Source organism: Taudactylus pleione, unplaced genomic scaffold (assembly GCF_031769625.1).
Source record: "Taudactylus pleione unplaced genomic scaffold, aTauple2 ptg001117l, whole genome shotgun sequence".
Taxonomy (NCBI): domain Eukaryota; kingdom Metazoa; phylum Chordata; class Amphibia; order Anura; family Myobatrachidae; genus Taudactylus; species Taudactylus pleione.
This window is the reverse complement of record NW_028285518.1, coordinates 417,765-442,500: the sequence shown is the minus strand read 5'-3', so window position 1 is coordinate 442,500 and position 24,736 is coordinate 417,765. Positions and strand designations below refer to the sequence as shown.

General features: G+C 47.0%; 1 protein-coding gene across 1 annotated transcript in view; it reads right to left on the bottom strand.

Annotated features, from left to right (window-relative positions):
* The window catches only part of CAPN8 (calpain 8), a 76,766-nt gene that overhangs the window by 37,632 nt on the left and 14,398 nt on the right, over positions 1 to 24,736 (bottom strand). Inside the window, exons 2-5 of the mRNA XM_088461861.1 lie at positions 12,948 to 13,017; positions 5,664 to 5,782; positions 3,618 to 3,751; positions 1,807 to 1,975 (exon numbers count right to left, since the gene is read on the bottom strand). Of these exons, the coding sequence (XP_088317987.1) occupies positions 1,807 to 1,975; positions 3,618 to 3,751; positions 5,664 to 5,782; positions 12,948 to 13,017 (492 nt within the window). The remainder of the gene's footprint in view (positions 1 to 1,806; positions 1,976 to 3,617; positions 3,752 to 5,663; positions 5,783 to 12,947; positions 13,018 to 24,736) is intronic.

Sequence of the window (24,736 nt, the reverse complement as noted above, 5' to 3'; positions counted from 1 at the left end):
ACTGGGGGAGACACCACTACTGGGGGCACCCGGGCACTACTACTGGGGACATTACTCGGGGGGCACTTCTACTGGGGTCATTGCTTAGGAGGCACCACTACTGGGTGCTTTACTCAGGGGCCAGGGGCACTTCTACTGGGGGCACTACTACTTGGGGCACTACTACAAAGGGAGCATTACTATTGGGGGCACTAATACAGGGGCATTAATACTGGGGAATTTATAAAGGGGACACTACTACAGGGGGCATTACTATTGGGGGCAATACAACTGGGGACACTACTACTGGGGCACTACAACAGGGACCGTTACTATTGGGGGCATTACTGATGGGGGCATGACTACAGGGGACATGACTACAGAGGGCACTACTAATGGGGGCTCTGCATAAGTTACACTACCACTGTGGGCACTGCATAAGGGGCATAAATACAGGAGACACTGCATATGGGGACAACTACAGGGGGCACTGCATAATGGGCACTTTTGCCTGAGAGCCAGTGGGGGGGAAGCCTAAGACCTGTCGGGATGGAATAGTAAGGGAGGGGGCTGGAATGGTAAGGGAGGGGGCTGGAATGGTAAGGGAGGGGGATGGAATGGTAAGGGAGGGGGCTGGAATGGTAAGGGAGGGGGGAGAATGGTAAGGGAGGGGGCTGGAATGGTAAGGGAGGGGGATGGAATGCAAAGGGAGGGGGTTGGAATGGTAAGGAGTGGGCTGGAATGGTAAGGGAGGGGGATGGAATGGTAAGGGAGGGGGCTGGAATGGTAAGGGAGGGGGATGGAATGGTAAGGGAGGGGGCTGGAATGGTAAGGGAGGGGGATGGAATGGTAAGGGAGGTGGCTGGAATAGTAAGGGAGGGGGCTGGAATGAAGTGTGTATTATGTGAATCATGTTTTTTCAATGTGTTTTATGTGGTTCTGGATGTAATAATGTATTTGAGGTGGATGTGGTTTTAAAACGTAGTTTATGTGCCTCTGGCTTTTCCAATCTATTTTATGTGGAAGTGGTTTGTTGCAGTGTATTATATGTTGATCTGGCTTGTATTTGCAATGTGCTGGGCTCGCTCCCAACGCAACTAAAACCGGGTGTGGTGCAAGGTCATACTTCTGCAAATGTCACACCACAGGCATGCACACAGAAATGCGGCGTGGGCTTGTGACAGCTAGGCCACACCCCAATTTTTGAGTGCGCATGCTGTCTGTCTTTTGTTTAGCTACATATATTTTTCAGCGCTTTGCCTCTGACAGGTTAGACACCCCTGTACTCAGTAGTCACAGTGGCTGACATTCTGTGGTCTTTCTAGATCATGCTCCCTTACTGTGATACCACACCCCCTCACGATGATGCCACGCCCACTCCACAATGTTACTGCTTCGAGGGGGGGGGCGTATTTTGACTGCTCGCACTGGGAGCCTCAGACCCTAGAAACTGCTCTGCCTGGTTCTATGCCCGGCACCCGGCGTTGGCTCCCAACGTCCTTTGCAGCAGGTCTGACGTGACCTGCTGCTCTCAGACGCCGGCCTATGAGCAGTGAGAAGCAGACATATCGGGTACCCAATATGTCTGTATTCTCACTGCGTACAGGGATCGCGGAGGGGCCAGTTGCCGCACAAAGACGCCGGGCAGGTAAGTCTACATGTATGGCTAGAAAACATCACTATATATCGCATCGATGTGATGCGATATATTGTGATATTTTGCGTTAGCCACTTCATGTTCTACATGAATAGACCCATTGGACTGTGTTTTCCATAGAATCTGTGACAGTTGTAACATCCAGTATCATATTGTATAATAAATCTTACATCGATTGAGCATCCGAGCAGCGATTCTGCCTTCAGCGCTTTCTGTATAATCTGGTAGAGATCAGCCGGAGCCTTCTGCAGCTCGTACAGCTCGGAGATGCCGCCGGTGAAGTCCTCAAACCCCTCAATTGTACTTCCTCCAGTTAGCGCTTCATAGGATCCATTTAGCCTATCAATAGAAATATTGTATATCACTGGATTGTAAGCTTGCGAGCAGGGCCCTCTTACTTCTCTGTCTGTCTCTTACTACCCAGTCATGTTTTATTACTTTTTTTCCTAACTGTAAAGCAGAAGGGAATATGATTGGTGCTATATAAGTAACTTAATATTGCATGACGCGGAGGACATTTATCCCATCAGTAGTTATCACCAAGCAGTTATGCCGTAATACATAATCAATTCCTTTAATTAAATATGCATACTTTATTATATTTACAGATCTCATCCTTGATTTATTATAGGGTGCAGTACCTACATTTAGCCTCCAGACGTCACTGGTGCAGTTACTGTCTACAGGAAATATTTGGCTTAAGGCTTTGTAAGCGACGAAACCCGGCAGGGTGCCGGCTGCATCAGCAAGTGCGTACACACTTGCCGATGCCGGCAGCAACAAAGCGACAGCGGGGGCCATGTTGCATTTGGCAGCATGGTCCTCACTAACGATGTCGCCCGTCGGACCTGCGTCAGCGTCATAGCAGGTACACACTAGACATGTGCCCGATATGTCGTCCGATCTGGCTGGATCGTACGACATATCGTCTAGTGTGTAACCGGATTAAGGTCCTGATTCAGAGCCGCACGCAATGCCGATGTTCACGTACAGTTCAGCGATATTATCTGCAATTGCATAAGCATGAAACTTCCTGAAAACCCCTATGATGCATACATTATGCGGAGTTGTACTCACAGAGGTGCTGTTGCAATTGGTCTGATGGCGTCGTAAAAGCGATGGGCGGTGACCGGGAGGTGGCTCGTAGTGCAGGCAAGAATGGTCCGTTCAGTGGGTGCATTAGGGGAGTGTCGCGGGTGCATTTACAGATGCACATCCGCAGCCATAGGGCAGGCGCAAGTTTCAATGGTGCGAACGATGGCGGCGTATAAGGACGCACCAATCGGTATTACAGCATGCACGGATGCTAAAAGTGGCCATCTTAGATCTTGCACAGTCGGCTGCAGGGATGTACATAAGGGAAGGAGGTTTTAGCAGCTTTTGCATAAACTCGCAGACGATAGACGCTGCTGTCTGCGCTTTTACCTGTGACTCAGAATCACGCCCTAAATCAATAAACTGGCAGCAGTAAAAATAGCGATGACACCTTGAATTGCGCAGGAATGGTCGCACACTTGGGTATATGTAATTTTCTAAACAGTGGCAGGGTGTCACAGTGGTTAGCATTACTGCCTCAAAAACCTTATGTACTGCCCCCACAGTCCAATATATACTGGTACGCTAATTGGCTTCTAACAAATTGTACTGTAGCATGTTTGAACCGTAAGGAGTTTAGTCTGTGACAATGGCGCAGGGATTGACTGAACGATTTAGTATTTTGTGGAAAGTGCCACATAATAAGGTGAAGTTATACAAATAAATATTAACCACTCACTTGGCACAGTCGTAGGGATGTGGCCGCTGACTGATGGGATTTTACTGCCTCCCCCCCTCCCACTACAGTAGTTAGAAAAGTTTTTAAATACTTGTTCTTAATTCCTATTTGCCAGCCAAGTGGGTAATGATCCTGTCGTGTCATGCCGGCCTGAGCAGGATGGAGCAGTGTCGTTTCTGAGAGTGGTAGCGAGCCGATGGAACTTACTTGGCGTAGGCCTTCTCCACCAGCGCGCTCCAGAACTCGTTGCCTTCTGCCGAGTGCACGAACAGCAGGTGTTCATTTTTCGTAGGCAGCCGGTCGTCCACAACAACATCCACCCACTCGCCGTACTGCCAGAACTACAGAGAGAATGGATCTTATTATGGTGACCACACGCTACGCAGTGCAGCCATTCGCCCTCACTGCCAAAGTGACCAGATACATAGAAAATAAAGTCTATCCTAGTGAGTGTGCGCAATTCACTACACAGGTGACGGTGGCGGATTCACTCATTGGATTTGAAATTGGTCAGGTGCCTTTCTTACACGGCCGTCTCCTCCCCTCTGATAAGCACCTCCCACTCCAGCCTCCAAGTCTTCTCCCGCGCTGCCTCTATTCTCTGGAACACTCTCCCTCCCTATATCAGACTCTCACCCAGCCTCCATTGTTTCAAACTCTCCCTCAAAACTTATTTACTAAAGACTACGGTACCACTGCCTGATACCTACCCACCCACCCCACCTCCTTATCCCCTTTGTGCCTCCCCAGTCCCCATCATCGCTACTCCAACCTCCTCCCTTTAGAATGTAAGGTCTCACGAGCAAGGCCTTCCCTCCTATCTTTATCTCATGTAACTAGAATAATCTGTATACCGATGTAATTATTCATATACACGTAATTGTCACTATATTAAGCTTGTTTGTATTATCGCCCTGTACTGTGCTGCGGATATTTGGTGTGCTCCATAAATAAATACTAATAATGATAATAATTAGACAAAATGGCGTAGCAGCTTTCATTAGTACATAACATAAGGCAAATATTGCCGATTGCCATGTGTCTTGTCCGGAGGGAATTGGGCTCCCCATAAATGTATGTGACAGTAGCAGCTTCTCCTCTGAGAGTTTTCTTTTGTCCGGATCTACAAAGATGGAATTTAGAAAAGGTTGCACCTGGCGATCTTTTGTCTTAAATCACTGGCTATGTAACTATGTAAGGTGTAGATGTACTAAGCCTTGAGGGGAGATAAATTACCAACCAATCAGCTCCTAACTGTCATTTTTCAAACACAGCCTGTAAAATGAGCTGATTGGTTTGTACTTTTTCTCTCTCTCTAAGGCTTTGTACATCTCCCCCATAGCACCAAATTGCTGTTTATGTTCCGGAAAATCACTGATGCAGAAATTGGGTTCAGGGCAGAACCTAGCGGCGGGATGGGAGGAAACCGGTGACTAGGTACAGAACACGTTTAGGAGGTACATCATTGTGCAGCTGATTAAACTCTGTGGTTGTACAGTTGGGATCCGGTCTATAGATAGACAGTAAAAAGGTCGACAAGATGTTAGACAGTCAATAGGTTGACATGCTAAAGGTCGACATGTAAAAATGGCCGACACATTTTTTATTTGTTTGTTTTTTTAGGGTTAGGCACTTACCGGAGGGTTAGGATTGGGCATTTACCCCAACAGTTAGGGTTAGGCACCAGGGGGGAGGTTTAGGGTTAGGCACTTACCGAAGGGTTAGGGTTAGGCACTTACCGGAGAGTTAGGATTAGGCATTTACCCCGACGGTTAGGGTTAGGCACCAAGAGTGAGGGTTAGGGTTAGACACTTACCGAAGCATTAGGCTTAGGCACTTACCGGAGGGTTAGGCTTAGGCACTAGAAGGGACAGTTAGGGTTGGGAACCTACCATGACGGTTAGGATTAGGCATTTACCCCGACGGTTAGGGTTAGGCACCAGGAGGGGGGGTTAGGGTTAGGCACTTACTGGAGAGTTAGGGTTAGGAACTAGAAGGGACGGTTAGGGTTGGGGTGAAGAGTAGGGTTAGAAAACAAAGAAAAATGTGTTGCCCATTTTTGTGTCGACCATTTGTACCCGTCGATCGTCTTGCATGTCGACCTATTGTCCCTGTTGACCTATTGACTGTCTAACATCTGGTGTCTATCTAGACCCTGTCGACTGTTTTACTGTCTATCTTTTAATCCACACCTGTATCGTTATACCATGTGCAGTGTTGTAATTGGGGAGGGGGGGGCACGAGACTAGTTACCTGGAAGTGGAAGATTCCCGCATAGTTCTTCTGAAAACTCTGGTTCTCTGGGACAACCTGGGCCAAGATGTTCTGGTCCAACGTGAGAGATGCAATAGCAGCCAGGAGCCAGCAGTCCCCTGTATGGACAAACATTGTATTTATTGTCCTTTCAGCCACAATCATCCAAAAAATAATAATTTGTAATAGTGGGAAAAAGCAGCAAACTTTATTTTATTTTTTACATGACGCTTTTGACTGCATACATGAGTAGGTAAGAATGATATATAATTATTATCCAACACTAAGGAAACACAGTATCTGACATTTGACATTAACTTACCTCACTGTGTGAACTATAGACATATGTTATTGCACATTTTCAGCTCTAAATTGTACTGGAAGATTCCCTGTGATGTCCTTGAATGGACTCATAGGAAGTCACACGTGGCTACGGACAGCAATGTCCATGATCTAACTCTTCTAGCTGACCACTTTCCAGCTTTGTATGTCCTGCATTACCAGCTAGAGGGTAACACATTCTCAATGTATTCCTAAATGGCGTTAAGCTGCCATCCCACTGGGGGGGTCTATTTATCAAGCCCTGAAAAGTATGGAGAAGTGAACCAGTGGAGAAGTTGCCCTTAGCAACCAATCAGCTTTGAAGTAGCATTAATAAAGTACAGTCTATACAATAATAGGTAGGAGCTGATTGGCTCACTTCTCCATGCTTTTCACTGCTTGATAAATAGACCCCTAGAACACTATGGGGACAGCGGTAAGCGTTGGTAAATCAGTGATTTCTTCTGAGTTAAATTTTCATAAATTGAGAGGTAAAAGGAGCTTTCTCTGAAGAAAGGACTTTTCTCACATTGATAACATAAGATGGGAGGGACCGTAGGCGACAGCAGAGATATGTGCTGAGCGCCCTGTGCATACATACGGGGGATCCTAAAATGAGGCAGAAATCCTCAGAAGACAGCAGTTTTCTGACACTTTATCGCAAAATTGCTTTAATGCTTCTCTACCCAAGTGGCTTCTCCCTTTTATTTTGTACTTGTGTTTGAGTCATTGCATCTGCAACCCTGACGGTAGAACATGACGCGTGGGAAGCGTTGCGTTTGAGAAGAGGTGGGACAAAACTAACTGTGAAATTAACCCAAGGCCCTCCCTCTAGGTATGCTGACATGAGGTTCCAGACGGCGCAGAGATTGCACATCAATTTATTCAGCAATGTACTGATCACTCTTCATTAGCAATATTTCTGGGAAAGGCACTCCTGGTATACATTCTGCTGCCTTATCCTTGGTACATACTGGCCGACATATCAACCGTTCAATTGAACGGCCGCTATATCATGGGCAGCCGCTATATCATGGCCGCTATATCAACCGTTCAATTGAACGGCCGCTATATCATATATCACAGTCATAACGCGTCAGCTGTGCAGCACAGCCGATGCCCAATATATCTGCAGATACTGTATATTGGTGCATCGTGCTGTGTGTACGGACGGTCAGTCGACTGCCCGTACACTTGCTGCAGAGGCCCGCCGGTGACTGACAGCTGAACTGGCCGGGCACATGTAAATGCCCGCCCAGTTGTGACGTCAATCATGACTCATAAGGCCGTATGCACTTACCAATCGCCAGATAGGACAGCGGATCGGCCAAGCGGCTGATCCGTCTTCCTAGTGTGTACCCGGCTTTAGTCCATAAATAAAACTTCGCACTTCTCAGCCCTTATACAAACTGCCCTGTACTTTGGTATTTAAGTTGTCGACACTTTAAGTCACTATTGCAGGGGTGTATCTAGGGATCCAAGTGCCCCTGGCAATGTAATGGACTGGCGCCCCCCCCCCATGCAGTGCCTCCAGTAGCAATCCGCCTATGCTGCATTGCCCCCAGTAGTAGACCCCAGTTGTAGTCCCCCCTATGCTGCATTGCCCCCAGTAGTAGTCCCCCCTATACAGTGCCACCAGTAGTGGTAACCCCCCCTTACTTGCCCCCAGTAGTGGCCACCCCCCTAAACTACCCCCAGTAGTGGCCACCCCTATACAGTGCCCCCAGTAGTGGCCACCCCCCTAAATTGTCCCCAGTAGTGGCCACCCCTATACAGAGCCCACAGTAGCAGGCACCCCCCATAAAGTGCCCCCAGTAGTGGTCACCCCCTAGTTCAGTGGCCCCAGTAGTGGCCACCCCTATAGAGTGCCCCCAGTAGTGGCCATCCCTATACAGAGCCCCCAGTAGCGGGCACCCCCCCCCATAAATTGCCCCCAGTAGTGGCCACCCCCTATTTCAGTGCCCCCCCCCCCTACACACACACAAAGAAAAAAAAAAAAAAAACTTACCTGATCCCCGCTCCTGATGCGACCGCCGCTGTCCAGTCAGAGTCCCACCCGCTCTTCTCCTGCATAGGAGAAACGTCATATGTCATGACGTCCCTCCCATCACATGCTGCGGGGGGAGCTAGCACACGGAGCTCATTAGTGAGCTCCAGCCGGCTCCCTCCACGGACGACGCAGCAGCAAATGAGAGTATGTCTGACTCTCATTGGCTGGCTGCTATTACACACACGCGGCTGCGTGTTTGTAAACTGTGTAGGGTAGACCGCTATCACTGCGGTCTGCCCTACACTTGTGGGGGCGGGTGACTTGTCCACCCCTTGGCTGCTGGTGGCACTGCCGGACGGCGCCCACCCTTTGGTCGGCGCCCCTGGCGAGTGCCATCCTGGCCAATGGGTAGATACGCCTCTGGATGAGAGTACAAACAGTGACTGGGCTAGTACTGCTGCGTGCATGCTGCTGCTGGGGGTGGTGGCAGACAGAGTGAAAGACACTCTGGTTAGGAAATTAGCAGCAGCACATAGGACAGTCCCACCCCCTGGCTCACTGTCACTGGTGATACTCTTAGTGAAGAGCGAGAGAGACACTTAGGGGTCTATGTACTAAGCAGTGTTAGGAGACAGAGTGAAAAGTGATAAGAAAGTGATAAGGTGCCAGCCAATCAGCTCCCAACTGTCATTTTTCAAACAGCCTGTGAGATGACAGTTGGGTTGCTGATTGGCTGGCACCTTGTCACTTTCTTATCACTTTTCACTCTGTCTCCTAACACTGCTTAGTAAATAGACCCCTTAAGCTGAGAGTAGAGAAGAGACAGAGAGAAAAAAATTAAAGAGGAGGCTCAGGCTGAAAGAGTAAAGCAGGGCTTGGGAACCTTTTTTCTGCCGAGGGCCATTTTAATATATATAGCATTATTCGCGGGCCTGGTGCAGGCCACGCCCCCTCTGTGTAACATCACACAGGGTTGGGGCCACAATCGCCGGTGATTACAGCACTAAGGATGCACCGGGGAGCTGTAAGGGCTGCGAGTTTGTAAACTGTGTAGGGCCGACCGCTATCACTGCGGTCTGCCCTACACTTGTGGGGCCGGGTGACTTGTCCACCCCTTGGCTGCTGGTGGCACTGCCGGACGGCGCCCCCCCTTTGGTTGGCGCCCCTGGCGAGTGCCATCCTGGCCAATGGGTAGATACGCCCCTGCACTATTGTTGTGACTTTAAAACATCATTAGATTTGCTAACAAGCTATAATAATGTAGGTGCATTGTATTTTTAAACTAATTTGCTTCATTTCGCTGCCCTCGGGCGATTCTTACAATGTTGGATCCGTTGAGATGACAAAGAAAATTACACTCAACACCTTCAACCTACTAATGCAGAACAGAGTACGCACCGAGTGAAGTCATTTTACTTGCAAAATCTAGATTTGTTTAACATTTATCAGTGAGAACACAATAATCCTTTTTACACATGTAGTATATGATGTATCACTCCTGGGGGCTGTATAAGGTGACACTTAGGGGCTTAACCAATTGCAGGCAAAGTTTTGATAAACCTCAGGGTGTTTCCCACAGCAGCAAAGTTTTTTTAATTCAATTGTCGGGTAGAAAATCAGCCGCTGCAATTTGTATAGACCCAGAGCAGATCTAAAAAAAATACAAAAATCCCTATTATAAGCTTAAATTGTCAGGGACTCCTTTAAAACTCTTGGGCACCCCCCAAATGACTAATTAGGCAATGGTAAGTTTTCATGTAGCCTAACAATAATTACATTCCATTGTTGGTTGTTAATACCAATAATGACTTCAAATTACCCCAAAATCAACTTTTTAATTAAATTGTGCACCCCAAATTTAATTAAAAGAACTATTTAAACGGGAAAAAAAATTAATTGTCCTAAAAGTACCCCAAAATCATATTTTTTTTCTACTTTTTTTAATTGCATTTTGAATTTTTTTTTTTTAATTTTATTTGTTTGGAATAAAACAAAAAAAGTTAGCTTTGATAAAAATTTTTACTATTTGCTGCATTTTTTAAAGAACAATTTACAGTATTTTTCTTTGCGACAGTATACCCATGGTAGTACAAAATTGGTTGCAATGTCCACGTAAAATGTTTGTGGTGAAACCTTGTTGACAGAGTATGCACTGTAAACCTTACTGACAAGCATCTATCAGAAACCAGGAACATTCCTGAAGAGCATCAGCCAGGAACATTCCTGAAGAGCATCCACCATGAACCTTCCTGAAGAACATCGACCAGGAACCTTCCTGAAGAACATCAAACAGAAACCTTTCTGAAGAACATGCACCAGTGACATTGCTAAAGAGCATCCAACAAGAATCATTTGGAAGAGCATCCACCAAGTTCTATCAGGTACTTTCCTAAAGAGAATCCACCAGGAACTTTCCTGAGAAGAATCCACCAGGAACCTTCCTGAAGAGCATCTACTAAGAACCTTCCTAATGAGCATCAACCAGGAACCTTCCTGAAGAGCATCAACCAAGACCCTTCCTGAAGAGCATAACCAGGAGCGTTCCTAAAGAGCATCCAGCAGAAATCTTCTGTAAGAGCATCAACTAGGAACATTCCTAATTGGCATCAACCAGGAAGCTTGCTGGAAAACATCCATCAGGAATCTTCTGAAAAAGCATTGATCAGGAATCTTCCTGAAAAGAGCATTCAACAGCAATTTTCACCAAGTACTAACACCATGAACCTTCCAGAAGAACATCCAACAGGAATCTTCCAGACGACCAGCCACCAGAAACCTTAATCAAGAGCATCCAGCAGGAACTTTCCTGATAAGCATTCATCAAGAAACTTCCTAACAGACTTTTAGATCTTTTATTAATGCAGACACATACTGTACATACGCAGTATGAAGGCTTGATATATCTCATAGATATGTGCAATGTAAGATATACACAATAGGCTGCAATTTTACAGCCATAATATTACTCCTGCATTCAATCTGCAAAATTGTGGCCTACCAATATGAGACCCACACAGTTTATGTAACATGAAAATATTTTGAAACTTTAGTGTGTCCCCCCCACCCCAATACAATATTCCAGGCAAGATAAGTCCAGCCATGCCCCGGAATCAAGAAGCAGCTGTCCATTTTGGGTGATGTGAATTAGGACTGTAGGGAATAATATGTCTTTTATTTATCATTCACTGATTGATGGGAAACATTTCACTGACTGTCAGTAAATTCACAGAGGACTGGCCGCCATGTCCTAGGCAGGATTGCAGATACTGGGAATTAAGAGAAGCTCTTTTCTCTTTTAAGTCAGATATACTGCTGGACATGACAATTCATTGTGGTGCCACATGCATGTTATTGTATCGCTGATCTCAGTTAAGACTTAAATGGGACGCTAATCTATTAAACTATATATTCTAAATATACACCTTTATTAAACAAGCAGAGATTCCCCGCCTTGCTTAACAGTGTTTGTTCTGTGACTAACGTGAAAATGTTGCTGAATTGGTCATCAAGTGACAGGCGGGAGAGTACGGTATTCCTGAAAGCAGGATTTATTTTGGTTAGATGTGAAATATATGGAATATAGGGAATATAAACTGCTCTGCATAGGAATCTTTAGGTGGTATGTATTTTATTATAACCATTGCACAATCTGACCGAGCTCCTCTGTGCAGTTACATTTGCAGATGTTTCACACACACAAAAAAACACTGCAATTAAAGTTGTACCCCTTTCATTCCTTACCCCAAACTGGGGCACTTACAGGGGTGCCATTGTTTGGAGGTCCAAAACCAAATCAATCCATCTATGATCAGTGTGTGATGGGCAAAACCAGCGCTGGTGGCTGCCAGTCACAAAATATGTGGTCAAGCTGAAGCGCAGTCCTGTCCTCCACCACATAACTAACCCTAAGGACGGCAGCTGAGCACAATTTACTTAGTTTAATTTTTTTTTTCTGAATTTCACCATAAGAACGTTTTTGTGCCGTGAAAAAAAATATATTATTGTTTCCAATTTTAAATGTTATTATTTTTAAACATTATTGCCCCAATAATAAAATCCTTAGGTAATTATGGATCGTCAAAATATTGATGATTATTTTTGGGTGCCCTTAATTGAGTATAAATTAGTGATAAAGTAATACTTATGATTAATGATCACAATGCATGTAGTTTGAGCAAGCTCTCCGCTGAGAGACATTTTCTGGCGAGTTTTCAGCGAGTTTATCTTTTCTTACCTGTCACAAACGGCTGAAACTCGTCGTCGAGTTTCATGCTATTCCTCAAAATCTATTACTTTCCCCCTCGAGAAGTGCATACTACAAAAATACTATAAATATTGCCACTTTATTAATTATTAGCAAAACTTGGAGAACAACTTAATTTATAATTCTGCAGAAAAACTAAATTTTTCACAAATTTCCCCTGATTTTTGGATGATGAAACTGGGTTTGTGGGAGAGAGGAGATTATGGTGGGAGACGGGAGTGAATTGTGCTCCGACCCAACCATCTATCCATAACCTTATCTGCCCTGGATTATAGACAAGGAAAGCAATTGTGCTGACCCATGGCTTCTTATTAGCCTGCATGGAATTGTGACTTGTAGACAATATCTGTTTGTACATATACCATACAGTACATGTAACGATTTCTTTGCTTCAAGTTTACACACACAAAAAAATAAAAAAAATAGGGGGTTTACTGTAAATGTTATATAAAAATAAATATTTTTTGTATGATTAGTCCTTTCGATTGACAAATGAAAGAAAAAAAAATAATATATATATGTATATATATATATATATATATTTTATTCTTATTATTACTAATAATAAAAAAAATATATATATATTATTATTATTATTAATAATAATAATAATATATAACTACTATGGGGCTGACATAATTTTGCGGCCCTTCCAGATAGCTGAAATGACCTGTCGGAATCTCTTGGCGAGTACTGTCTGTGTACTTACCGAGGGCGCCTTGGCAGATGTCGCCACGTGTTGCTCCATCAACAATGAACTGAGGGTTTGGACATATATCCTGTTAATAAATTGTAAAACAAAACGGCGTATTAGGTCACAGCGTAAAATAGCATTTATGATCAGTGATTCTCATTGTCACATAATAAGCTATGATGTTTGCTTTTTGTCTGTCTGTTTTTATTCTACAGTATTTTGTGCTTTACTATTATTAATGGATAAATTTAATAAACAAGATAGTGTAAAACCTACTAAAAGTCATGGATTTTACAAACCTTCTAAAAAGGTCAAGTGGAGGCTTTACCCATAGCAACCAATCAGCTCCTAGCTATCATTTACCTAGTTCATTCTATAAAATGATAGCTACAACTTCATTGGTTGCTATGGGAAATACCAGCACTTGTCCTCTGTAGGTCTGATAAATCCCCCCCAAAGTCTGGTGCTCTCTGCTCCTTCCTGCTGACTCTGAATGGTATTTTCTTCATTCAGACAGCACCGCCCACCAGGAGCCTGCGAGAGCCTGCTAAGCACCAAACTAAATGCATGCTAGCCTCGGGGCAACTTGGGATAGGGTGCGTGCCAGACCAAGGGCAGGTAACCTTATGGGATCAGATAAAATGTATGATATTCTGGTTCGGGCAGGATTATCGCTTAAAGAAGAAGTTCTGACATTGAGTTACAAATCCCATATTGAGGAATCATTGTCTTGGTACCACCTCTTATACCTCTTTTCCACCAAAAACCCGGGTCCGACCTGGGTTTTCAGACATGGTTCAGACACCGTTTACACCCCACCATCGATCTGGATTATTCTCAGGTCATCCCCGTTCACACTGAACCTGGGTCTGCCCTGCTAAACTTGTGAGGTCATAAAAAGTGGGAGGCGACTGCTCCACAGCCACAAATCAGCTCATTTTAGGCATGACCCAGGTCAGATAACCCAGGTTGCGCCGTTTACACTGCACCATTACCCAGGTCCACCCTGGGTCCAACCCTGGTAGCTACCAAGTCACTTGACCCAGGTTAATTTTCAGGGACCCTTTTACACTGAGCCGTGACCGAGGAAGACCCAGCAATCACCCAGGTTATCACAGCAGTGTTAAAGGGGGCATTACTGATGCCATGTGCTGAGCTGAATGTTTTTTTTATTTAAGATGTGAGCATGGGAGCAAGTCTGGGAGTCTGGGGGAGCAGCAGAAGAACCTAGCACTGCCCTGGACATAATGTACATATTGGTCTCGTTATGGACTGAGCAGTGTATTATTTTAGGTATTAGTAATTTACCCTATTGATGGTCTTTTGCAGTGCACCTCTAACAGTGCATGTTTTCCAGATCTACTAGTTGGTGCACAGATGTACAGGTGGTGGCAATTATTTAATTTGTGATAGTGAGAAGAACATGTAGCAGTAATATTCTATTATATTATTATTTCTATTGTGGTTATGGTGTGGGCAGGGGAAGGGGGTTTCCAGGCAACCGGAATTCCCCCCCCCCCGCGTTTGCCTATGTATACCTAAAATACTTTTCATATAAATCCCAATTAGTCAATTAGAATTGTTTACTTGGTTTAATTGGTCTAATAATTACATGTCATTATTGTGGTCAAATTCTGCAAGAATAATGGGTATGGATGCATTATGGATGGGGCAGGTGTTTTTCCCTCCCAGAAGGGGCAGCCAGAAAGTTGGCAACCGTGATTTATTTTAACAGTAAAATAATGGCCCTCATTCAGAGCCGTACGCTCTGAGCAGAGCGCACGCTCTGAATGAGGGCCGGCCTCCATGAAAATGGAGCGTCCTTCTGGACGCTCGTATAGCTGTGGGTCACCACCCACAGGCTATACGAGCGTGCATTGTGATGGCCGCGATGGTCGTGACCATCGCGACCATCGAAATTGCGAGCCGGAGCCTGCGGTTGAGGTTTTCAACCGCAAGCTCCGGAGTGATTTTGGCTCTATCAGAGCCAAAATCACTCCCACTGACATCACTAGTGATGTCAGTGGGCCGGCTTTTGACGGGAGGCGTTCCCGTGGGAACGCCCCCGTCAGGGAGGCACGCCCCCGGCACGCCTACCAAAGGGGGCGTGCTGTCAATCAACATTGACAGCACGCCCCCTTTGATCGGACACAACGAGCGAAGGACTTTCCTTCGCTCGTCGCGTCTGGCGCATGCGCACGACGGAGCTCCCTCCGACGTGCGCATGCTCAGTCCAGAACATCGACCCACTTGCGAGCGGACAGCCGCTCGCGAGTGGGTCTGAATCAGGCCCAATGCTTTTTATAATTTTATTTACTGCTATAAAAAAAACGTACACACACATAACAGCCACATGAACCATTTTAAAAGCGCTAAATATTTTATTTGGGGACAGTAATAGACATCTATATTATCCAATATTTATGTGATTTCTATTGTGTATATACTGTTCTCCCCATTTTTTTTACATTTTTCACACAGGTTTTTGCCAAATAAATGTTGGCGCCCAATTTTTATCAATTAGATATCGCTAGAATTGGAAGGGCGCATAGCCTCAGTAATCAGAAATCGGTCGCGATAGCCAGGTTAATTTTTGCTGCAAAAATCTTGCACCCAATTGAATATGCCCCTTACATTTCCCACTGAGAACATAGGATAAACCTGTAATAGTAGCCTACCCTCCCGATTTGGCCGGGAGCCCCCCGAAAATCATGTGCTGCTCCCACCCACCCCCCCCCCAGAAAGGCAGGCAAGCCCCCCAGCAGCCGCCGATCCCTCTGACCCCCCTTATTCTGGACCTAGTCTGCACGCATCATCAATGCCCCCCCCCCCCCCTTCGCCTCCATCACTTCCTACTACTTTATATGTTCCTTATTCATACCGGTGCGAAAATATTTGCATGCTGTCACAAAATGGCGCTTACACAGATAACCCTCGATGATGAGCGATGCGGGTGTATATGTAAATGATCTATAAACAGCCAATCACAAACTGCACAGATAGACTATTGTTACCAGCCACACCTAGATTGTACATATCTGTTTAGGATTAGGTTTTGGATTGCTAGATGGACAGTAATCCGGAAGTGACGTATTCCACTGCAGAGTACATCAGGGGTACTGTATGCAATGACCTGCATACAGTACTCCTCAGTCCTCAAGGCACACTAACGGTCCAGGTTTTAAGGCTATCCATAGTTGAGCACTCATTATTAAATCAAAAGACTGGGGGCCTGATTCAGAGCCAGACGCTCTGACAGAGTTCTCGCTCTGTAGACCACCCACAGCTATAGCGAGCGGCCAGGAAGATGGTTGTGATGGTCAAGACCATCGCGACCATCGGGCTTGCGACGAGACCCTTGTGGTAGGGTCTCGTTGCCGCAAGCCCCAGAGAGATTTTGGCTCTAACAGAGCTGAACTCTTTCCCACTGACATCACTCGTGATGTCAGTGGGGCCGCCCCCAAACGGAGGCGTTCACATGGGAACGCCTCCGTTTGGGCAGCCACTCCCCCCGCCCGCCCACCAAAGGGGGCGTGCTGTCGCTCAACATCGACAGCACGCCCCCTTTGGTACGAGACCCGGAGCGACGCTTTGCCTGTCGCTATCCGGGTCTCGTGCATGCGCACGACGGAGCCGGCTCTGTCGTGCGCATGCGCACTGGGCCACCATCGAGCATTGCGAGCGCATTGAGCATTGCATCGAACATTGCGAGCGCACAGCGCTGGCGAGCAGGTCTGAATCAGACCCTGAGGTATTAATTAAGGGGTCTATGTACTAAGCCTCTGAGAGAGATAAAGTGGATGGGGATAAAGGACCAGCCAATCAGCTCCTAACTGCCAGATCACAGGCTCACTTTATCTTCATCCAAGGCTAAGTAAATAGACACCTGTTTGAAAAATGACAGTTAGGAGCTGATTGATTGGTACTTTATCTCTCTCCACTTTAACTCTCTCCAAGGCTTAAGGTGCCCATACACGGTACGATATTTTAGCCGATATGGACAGTTTTGATGGGTTGTACAGACCAATCGTATGAAAATAGGTGTATTTTGTGTGTTCTGCGACCCCAATGCGCGTCCTCGCCGTCGTCGTCTAGTTGGATCGCAGATCAGATGGTTTTGCAGAGAGATCTACGATCTTTTGAGTACAATGTGACACACTTCTTATCTTATCCTATGATCGTAACGATCAATCGTACACCATTTCTCCACATTGTATGAAGAATTTCAAGGGCAATCGTACAACCCATCTTACCAACTTATCATCGCACCGTGTATGGGGGCCATTAGTACAGGCATGTCAAACTCAAAATACCAGCCGGGCCAAATATTTAAGGCCTACAAGTGTGTGGTCCGCAAGAATAAAAAAAGTCTTATATGCAATTTTGAAAGGGTTATTATTGATAAAAACCAATGCAGTGCCCCCCTGTAGTAGTGCCCCTTATGCAATACGCCCTGTATTAGAGCACCTTATGCAATGCCACTGTAGTTGTGCCCATTATGCAGTGACCCTGTTTAAGAGCCCATTATGCAATGCCCCCTTTATAAGAGCTCCTTATGCAATGCCTCCTGTATAAGAGCCCCTTAGGCAGTGCCCCCAGTAGTGTCTATTATTCAGTGCCCCCATTAATACCCCTAGTAGTCCCCCTTATGCTGTGCCCCTAGAAATGCCCCTTATGCAGTGCCCCTTATTCAATGCCCCCTGTATTAGAGCCCCTTACGCAGTGCCCCTAGTAGTATCCATTATGCAGTGCCCCTTGCATAAGAGCCCCTTATCCAATGCCCCCTTTATAAGAGCTCCTTATTCAATGCCACCTGTATTAGAGCCCCTTAGACAGTGCCCCCAGTAATGCCCCTTACTCAGTGGCCACATTAACGCCCCTTATGCTGTGCCCCCAGTAATGCCCCTTATGTTGTGCCACCAGTAATCTCTCTAGTAGTGCCCCCAGTAATGCCCCTTATGTTTAGCCCCCTCCCAGTATAGAACAGACCCCACTCCCCTGTGCAGTACTTACCTCTCTCTTACTTACCTCTCTTCACGCTGGCCACTGGGCACCACTCCCGCATAGACACCTGCCGCTGACTGGATCTAACTAGATTCAGTAGGGTAGGCCACGTACATCTAACTAGAGCCAGAAGGGTAGGCCGCGCACATCGCAGGTGACATCATGACGTCACCTGCGCACCCGTGAACTGCATCACTGGGAACGCTGACCTCTGAAGCGATCAGAGGCTTCTCTGATCACTTCAGAGACCAGCGTTCCAAGTTTAAACACAAATATTATGCGGCCCAGTCACCCCTGCCGCGATCGGAGCAGAGCGTTTTTTTTTTTGTTGCGGCCACCCACAGCTTTTGCGAGCGGCCAGGTGATGGTCGCAATGGTCGCGACCGTCGCGACCATCGGGGCTTGCAACAAGACCCTTGTGGTAGGGTCTCGTCCGTCGCAAGCCCCAGAGAGCTTCCTGCTCTAACAGAGTAGGAAGCTCTCCACTGACATCACTGGTGATGTCAGTGGTGCCTCCCACAAATGGCAGGCGTTCCTTTGGGAATGCCTCCGTTTGTGTAGCCACCCTCCCTGCCCGCCTCCAAAACGGGGCAAGCTGTCAATCAAATTGACAGCCACCCCCTTTTGGTGCGAGACCCGTGCCGACGGAGCGCCCGTCGCTGGCCGGGTCTCGCGCATGCGCACGCCGGAGCCGGCTCCGGCGTGTGCATGCGCTGTGAGGGACCAATGACCCGCTTGCGAGCACTTTGCGCTCGCGAGTAGGTCAGAATCAGGCCCTAAGTCCCCTGTGCCCAAGAACGGTTATCCTTAAAACCTGGACCATTAGGATGTGTTGAGGACCAAGTTTGGGAACCTCTGGCATAGACTACCCATCTAATTATATTAAGGGGCCTATTCATCATCACTTAATTTTTACAAAAGCAGGTGAAAAACGCATGCTCACTCCCGTCGCTGCTCTGAAAGGGGCAGTGAAAAGATTCACTGCTTCGAAAAGGAGCAGTGAAGCCGCTCGCGGGGACGGATGATTTCGGATCAGCTGTCACCACGCCTGAGCAATGATGAATTGCTCCAGCAGCCGCGGCGAGTTAGAATGTTAATTATTGGACCCTGATAATTAACATCATGAATAGGCCCCTGTGTCCTTTTAGCATCAAAAAAATTATGTATCTGTGCTCATAAGTATTCCCAGGCCACATAAAAACCTGAAAGAAAAGTTATTCATGTGTAGATTGTCAGTAACAACACAGAGTCACCCCTTCTGTCTGTAACAATGTAACTAGACTCTCAGTATATTAGTAACATCTGTCATCCATCAGCAATAGTATGGGTAATATTGTAACACTTGTTCCCTCGTGATAGATCTCACATTTCCGTCCTAATCGTGGCTGGCGCACAGACGAAGCGTCAGCCTGCATGTGACTCAGAATCATAAGCCTCCCGCTTCTCTCACCAACACAAAACCCCACAAAACAGACATAAAATCCCCCCTAAGCATAACCAGGGCCGGCTCCAGGGTTAGCTGAGCTCTGTGCTGGACCGGGACCCATCGCCCCTTAGCCGCGCCCATCCGGAAATGGGGGTGTGGCATAATTACCATAGGCCATGCCCCTAAATGATGCTATTTGGGGCGTGCCCGTACGGCACGCCTCCCGTCACGTCAGTAGCTGGACTGCCCCTAGCCCTCTTCCTGCAGTGAATGGATGCTACGCGAATGCGCGCAGCATCCATTCCTCTTACCCAAGGCCAGCACCGCCACACGGCTGCGGAAGTTGAGGTGCCCGACCACCCGCAGGACACTTTGCCCCACAGGTGGAACAGCAGGACAGTGCCCGAAAAACGGGACTGTCCTGCTGAAATCAGGAATGGTTGGGAGGGGTGCGCCCTCTATGGGGTGGCACCCCTGCTCGACCGCACTGGTAGAACATGCCTCGAGCCGGCCCTGCCTAAACCTAATCTAACCCCAAGTGCAGCCTTATCCCTAACCCTAATTGGTGCCTAACCTTAAAATCAGCTGCCGACATTCTGACAATGCCGGCATTGTGAATGACAACGGAAACATCATGCCGATATTCTGAATGTCGTCAAGGCGACGGCAACAAGGACAAGATATAAACTGTACACGGATAGGGTTGGAATCAAGCCCATAGTCCAAAGGCTATGAAACAGCAATGGTAACCACTGTGCCATTGTGCTGCCCCCCCCCCCTCCCCATTAAAAAAAGTTAAGAGGTCCACAGCGCCCTACAAAGTACATATATAGAAACAGTATGTAACAAAACAAGAAATAAGTGACTTACAGTACAGGACATTGCAGGACATGGACAAGGTGTATAAATATTGCTGCATCAGCCGTCATAGTACCCAAATGCGTAGCCGGGTGTCCAACCCCAAAGGTTTGGTGCTGATGTTGGCAGTGGGGAGGAGATGATGGTGTAAGTGAGGGAAGAAAAAGCACAAGAGGGAATATATGATCCATCTTTGGCCAAACTACAGTACATCATTCTTCTCTTCCTACTCAGTTTATAAACAATCCTAACCGCTGTCTATGGGCAAAATTTACTAAGCGGCGGTTTGACGGCGGGTTCTATTCTGTTCTAATCCCCAGGGTTTGGTGGCGGGTTCTATTCTGTTCTAATCCCCGGGGTTTTGGTGGCGGGTTCTATTCTGTTCTAATCCCTGGTGGTTTGGTGGCGGGTTCTATTCTGTTCTAATCCCCGGGGTTTGGTGGCGGGTTCTATTCTGTTCTAATCCCTGGTGGTTTGACGGCGAGTTCTATTCTGTTCTAATCCCCGGTGGTTTGGTGGCGGGTTCTATTCTGTTCTAATCCCCGGGGTTTGGTGGCGGGCTCTATTCTGTTCTAATCCCCGGGGTTTGGTGGCGGGTTCTATTCTGTTCTAATCCCTGGTGGTTTGGTGGCGGGTTCTATTCTGTTCTAATCCCCGGGGTTTGGTGGCGGGTTCTATTCTGTTCTAATCCCTGGTGGTTTGACGGCGGGTTCTATTCTGTTCTAATCCCCGGTGGTTTGGTGGCGGGTTCTATTCTGTTCTAATCCCCGGTGGTTTGGTGGCGGGTTCTATTCTGTTCTAATCCCCGGGGTTTGGTGGCGGGCTCTATTCTGTTCTAATCCCCGGGGTTTGGTGGCGGGTTCTATTCTGTTCTAATCCCTGGTGGTTTGACGGCGGGTTCTATTCTGTTCTAATCCCCGGTGGTTTGGTGGCGGGTTCTATTCTGTTCTAATCCCCGGTGGTTTGGTGGCGGGTTCTATTCTGTTCTAATCCCCGGGGTTTGGTGGCGGGTTCTATTCTGTTCTAATCCCCGGGGTTTGGTGGCGGGTTCTATTCTGTTCTAATCCCCGGGGTTTGGTGGCGGGTTCTATTCTGTTCTAATCCCTGGTGGTTTGACGGCGGGTTCTATTCTGTTCTAATCCCCGGTGGTTTGGTGGCGGGTTCTATTCTGTTCTAATCCCCGGTGGTTTGGTGGCGGGTTCTATTCTGTTCTAATCCCTGGTGCTTTGGTGGCGGGTTCTATTCTGTTCTAATCCCCGGTGGTTTGGTGGCGGGTTCTATTCTGTTCTAATCCCCGGTGGTTTGGTGGCGGGTTCTATTCTGTTCTAATCCCCGGGGTTTGGTGGCGGGTTCTATTCTGTTCTAATCCCCGGTGGTTTGGTGGCGGGTTCTATTCTGTTCTAATCCCCGGGGTTTGCTGGCGGGTTCTAATCTGTTCTAATCCCCGGTGGTTTGGTGGCGGGTTCTATTCTGTTCTAATCCCCAGGGGTTTGGTGGCGGGTTCTATTCTGTTCTAATCCCCGGTGGTTTGGTGGCGGGTTCTATTCTGTTCTAATCCCCAGTGGTTTGGTGGCGGGTTCTATTCTGTTCTAATCCCCAGTGGTTTGGTGGCGGGTTCTATTCTGTTCTAATCCCCAGGGGTTTGGTGGCGGGTTCTATTCTGTTCTAATCCCCGGTGGTTTGGTGGCGGGTTCTATTCTGTTCTAATCCCCGGTGGTTTGGTGGCGGGTTCTATTCTGTTCTAATCCCCGGGGTTTGGTGGCGGGTTCTATTCTGTTCTAATCCCCGGTGGTTTGGTGGCGGGTTCTATTCTGTTCTAATCCCCGGTGGTTTGGTGGCGGGTTCTATTCTGTTCTAATCCCCAGGGTTTGCTGGCGGGTTCTAATCTGTTCTAATCCCCGGTGGTTTGGTGGCGGGTTCTATTCTGTTCTAATCCCCAGGGGTTTGGTGGCGGGTTCTATTCTGTTCTAATCCCCGGTGGTTTGGTGGCGGGTTCTATTCTGTTCTAATCCCCAGGGGTTTGGTGGCGGGTTCTATTCTGTTCTAATCCCCGGTGGTTTGGTGACGGGTTCTATTCTGTTCTAATCCCCAGTGGTTTGCTGGCGGGTTCTATTCTGTTCTAATCCCCGGGGTTTGGTGGCGGGTTCAATTCTGTTCTAATCCCCGGGGTTTGGTGGCGGGTTCTATTCTGTTCTAATCCCCGGGGTTTGCTGGCGGCTTCTATTCTGTTCTAATCCCCGGGGTTTGGTGGCGGGTTCAATTCTGTTCTAATCCCCGGGGTTTGGTGGCGGGTTCTATTCTGTTCTAAACCCTGGGGGTTTGGTGGCGGTTTCTAAATGACAGCCCTGTTCTATTCTATTCTAAACTGTGTTTTGATGGCAGTTTTTCAGCGGTTTTGGCCTTAGTAAATCTGCAGATAGCAAAACCGCCTCCAAACCGCTGTCAAAACACATTTTAGAATAGAATAGGGCTGTCATTTAGAAACCGCTGCAAAACCGCCACCAAACCCCCAGGGCTTAGAACAGAATAGAACCCGCCACCAAACCCCCGGGGTTTAGAACAGAATAGAACCCGCCGTCAAACCGCCGCTTAGTAAATTTTGCCCTAAGCCCCTTCCCCAAAATTTCCTCTTTACCTGAACCAGACATTGAATAGGGAGGAGGGGCGCTGACAACTCACCACAGTCTGTTGATAATACAGTTACAGGGATATTTATCTGCATATACTACTTTAAAAAATTCCTAAAAAAAAAAAAAAAAACAATCCGCTGTGAGCGACATTTCTGTGTCTTTTAGAGAAGACTCATATCAGGGTTTTTTATTTTGTTTTCATGGATTTGTACATTTTTACTTTTCTTTAAACTTTTGCTTTAGATTTTGTAAAACCCTTATGGGGATCTTTGACTGATCCCTGTATTTAAAGAGGGTGTTATATAAAAGATTGACAATGTAAAGGTCGACAGTCAAGAGGTCGACACCAAACGGTTGACATTCAATAAGTCGCCAGGGACTAAAGGTCAACAGGTGCAAAAGGCCGTCAGAGCAAATGGTCGACAGGGTTAAAAGGTGGGCGGTTTAAAATGGCCGACAAACAAATGGTTGCCCCTGTCGACCAACTGTATGTCAACCATCTGGTGTCGACCTACTGAACTGCGACCTATTGCTTGTTGATCTGCTATACAGATACCTTTCAAAGCTAACCTACTGTTCTTTTTTAATTAATCTACATTTACCTGTTGAGCCTTAACTTAGTGTAGCCATTAATCCCCTGTGCCCTGTGCAGTTTAACTTACAGTGAGCTGCAAACGGTCGTGGTCAGAGCTATTTCTAAGCCCTTTTCCAGCAATGTGGACAATTTACATCTCTCCCGTCATGGGAGAGATGCGTTATCTGCTATGGCAGTCCATAATTAAGTAGTCTAGTAATAATTTTACTTACAGAGATTGGCGCCGTGATCCGCATTGCGCTGATGTGGCGCGATATGTATAAATGAAAACACTCAGGTTGTGCAGTGCTGGGAGCAAAACAATAGCACCTTGGCGAAACCATGTGTTTATTACACTGTAATCACCTTTGCTGTAGATGATATTCGTGGTCCTACGCCCTTTATTATCGTCTTGATAAAGTGATAATTTTTGCATGAAAAATGCGATTTAATAAGACAACCTCACCGTAGGGGCCAATTAATTAATCAATTTGGCCATTAAAGTACGCGGAAATGGCTGCTTTTTCATGTTTAAGGACAGAATTAAGTGTCGCTGGTATGTGACAATTTAGAAGGCGTAAGAAATCGCCGGCTTGCTGTCAGCCAGCCCCCGCAGAAGCCGCCCTCATAGATTTTCTATGGGGACAATATGTGACAAGATCCGTAACATGGTGCTGATTCAGGGATGGACGCAGTGACCAATGGTTACGCAGTTGAGTGATGTTTTGCTACTGCGCATATGCAAAAAGTCTCAGAAACCCTAACTGCGCACGAGGGAACCCAATTGTGTGATGGTGTTTGCAACTGTGTACGGCATCGCTAACACTTGAGAAGGTGTTTACGATCCCTGGGCATTTCAAGGTACAGACTGGGAGGTGACCTAGGGGTCTGTTCATCATTACATCTAGTGATAATTATGTTTTAAACTCGTTGCAAGTTTAAAAAACTGTTTGGAGGCTTCCATCATGCCTCATTAACAAAAGCTGCTCTTTGTGCGGAGTCAGCTTTTCGGAATAGTGATACTTTACCCACTACACCTGCAGTATTCCTATGGATTTCCCTGCCACCGGTGCCCCCCCTCCTAACTCTAACATCCTTTCCCTGGTGTCCACTCTGTCTCCTCCCAGTGTCCTCTCCCCTCCCCCTCCTGCTGTCTCCCATCCCCCGCATACTTTCTGTGGTGTGGTGTCCTCTCTCCTCCCCCTCCTGCTGTCCCCCGCATACTTTCTGTGGTGCAGTGTCCACTCTCCTCCCCCTGCTGCTGTCTCCCATCCCCCGCATACTTTCTGTGGTGTAGTGTCCACTGTCCTCC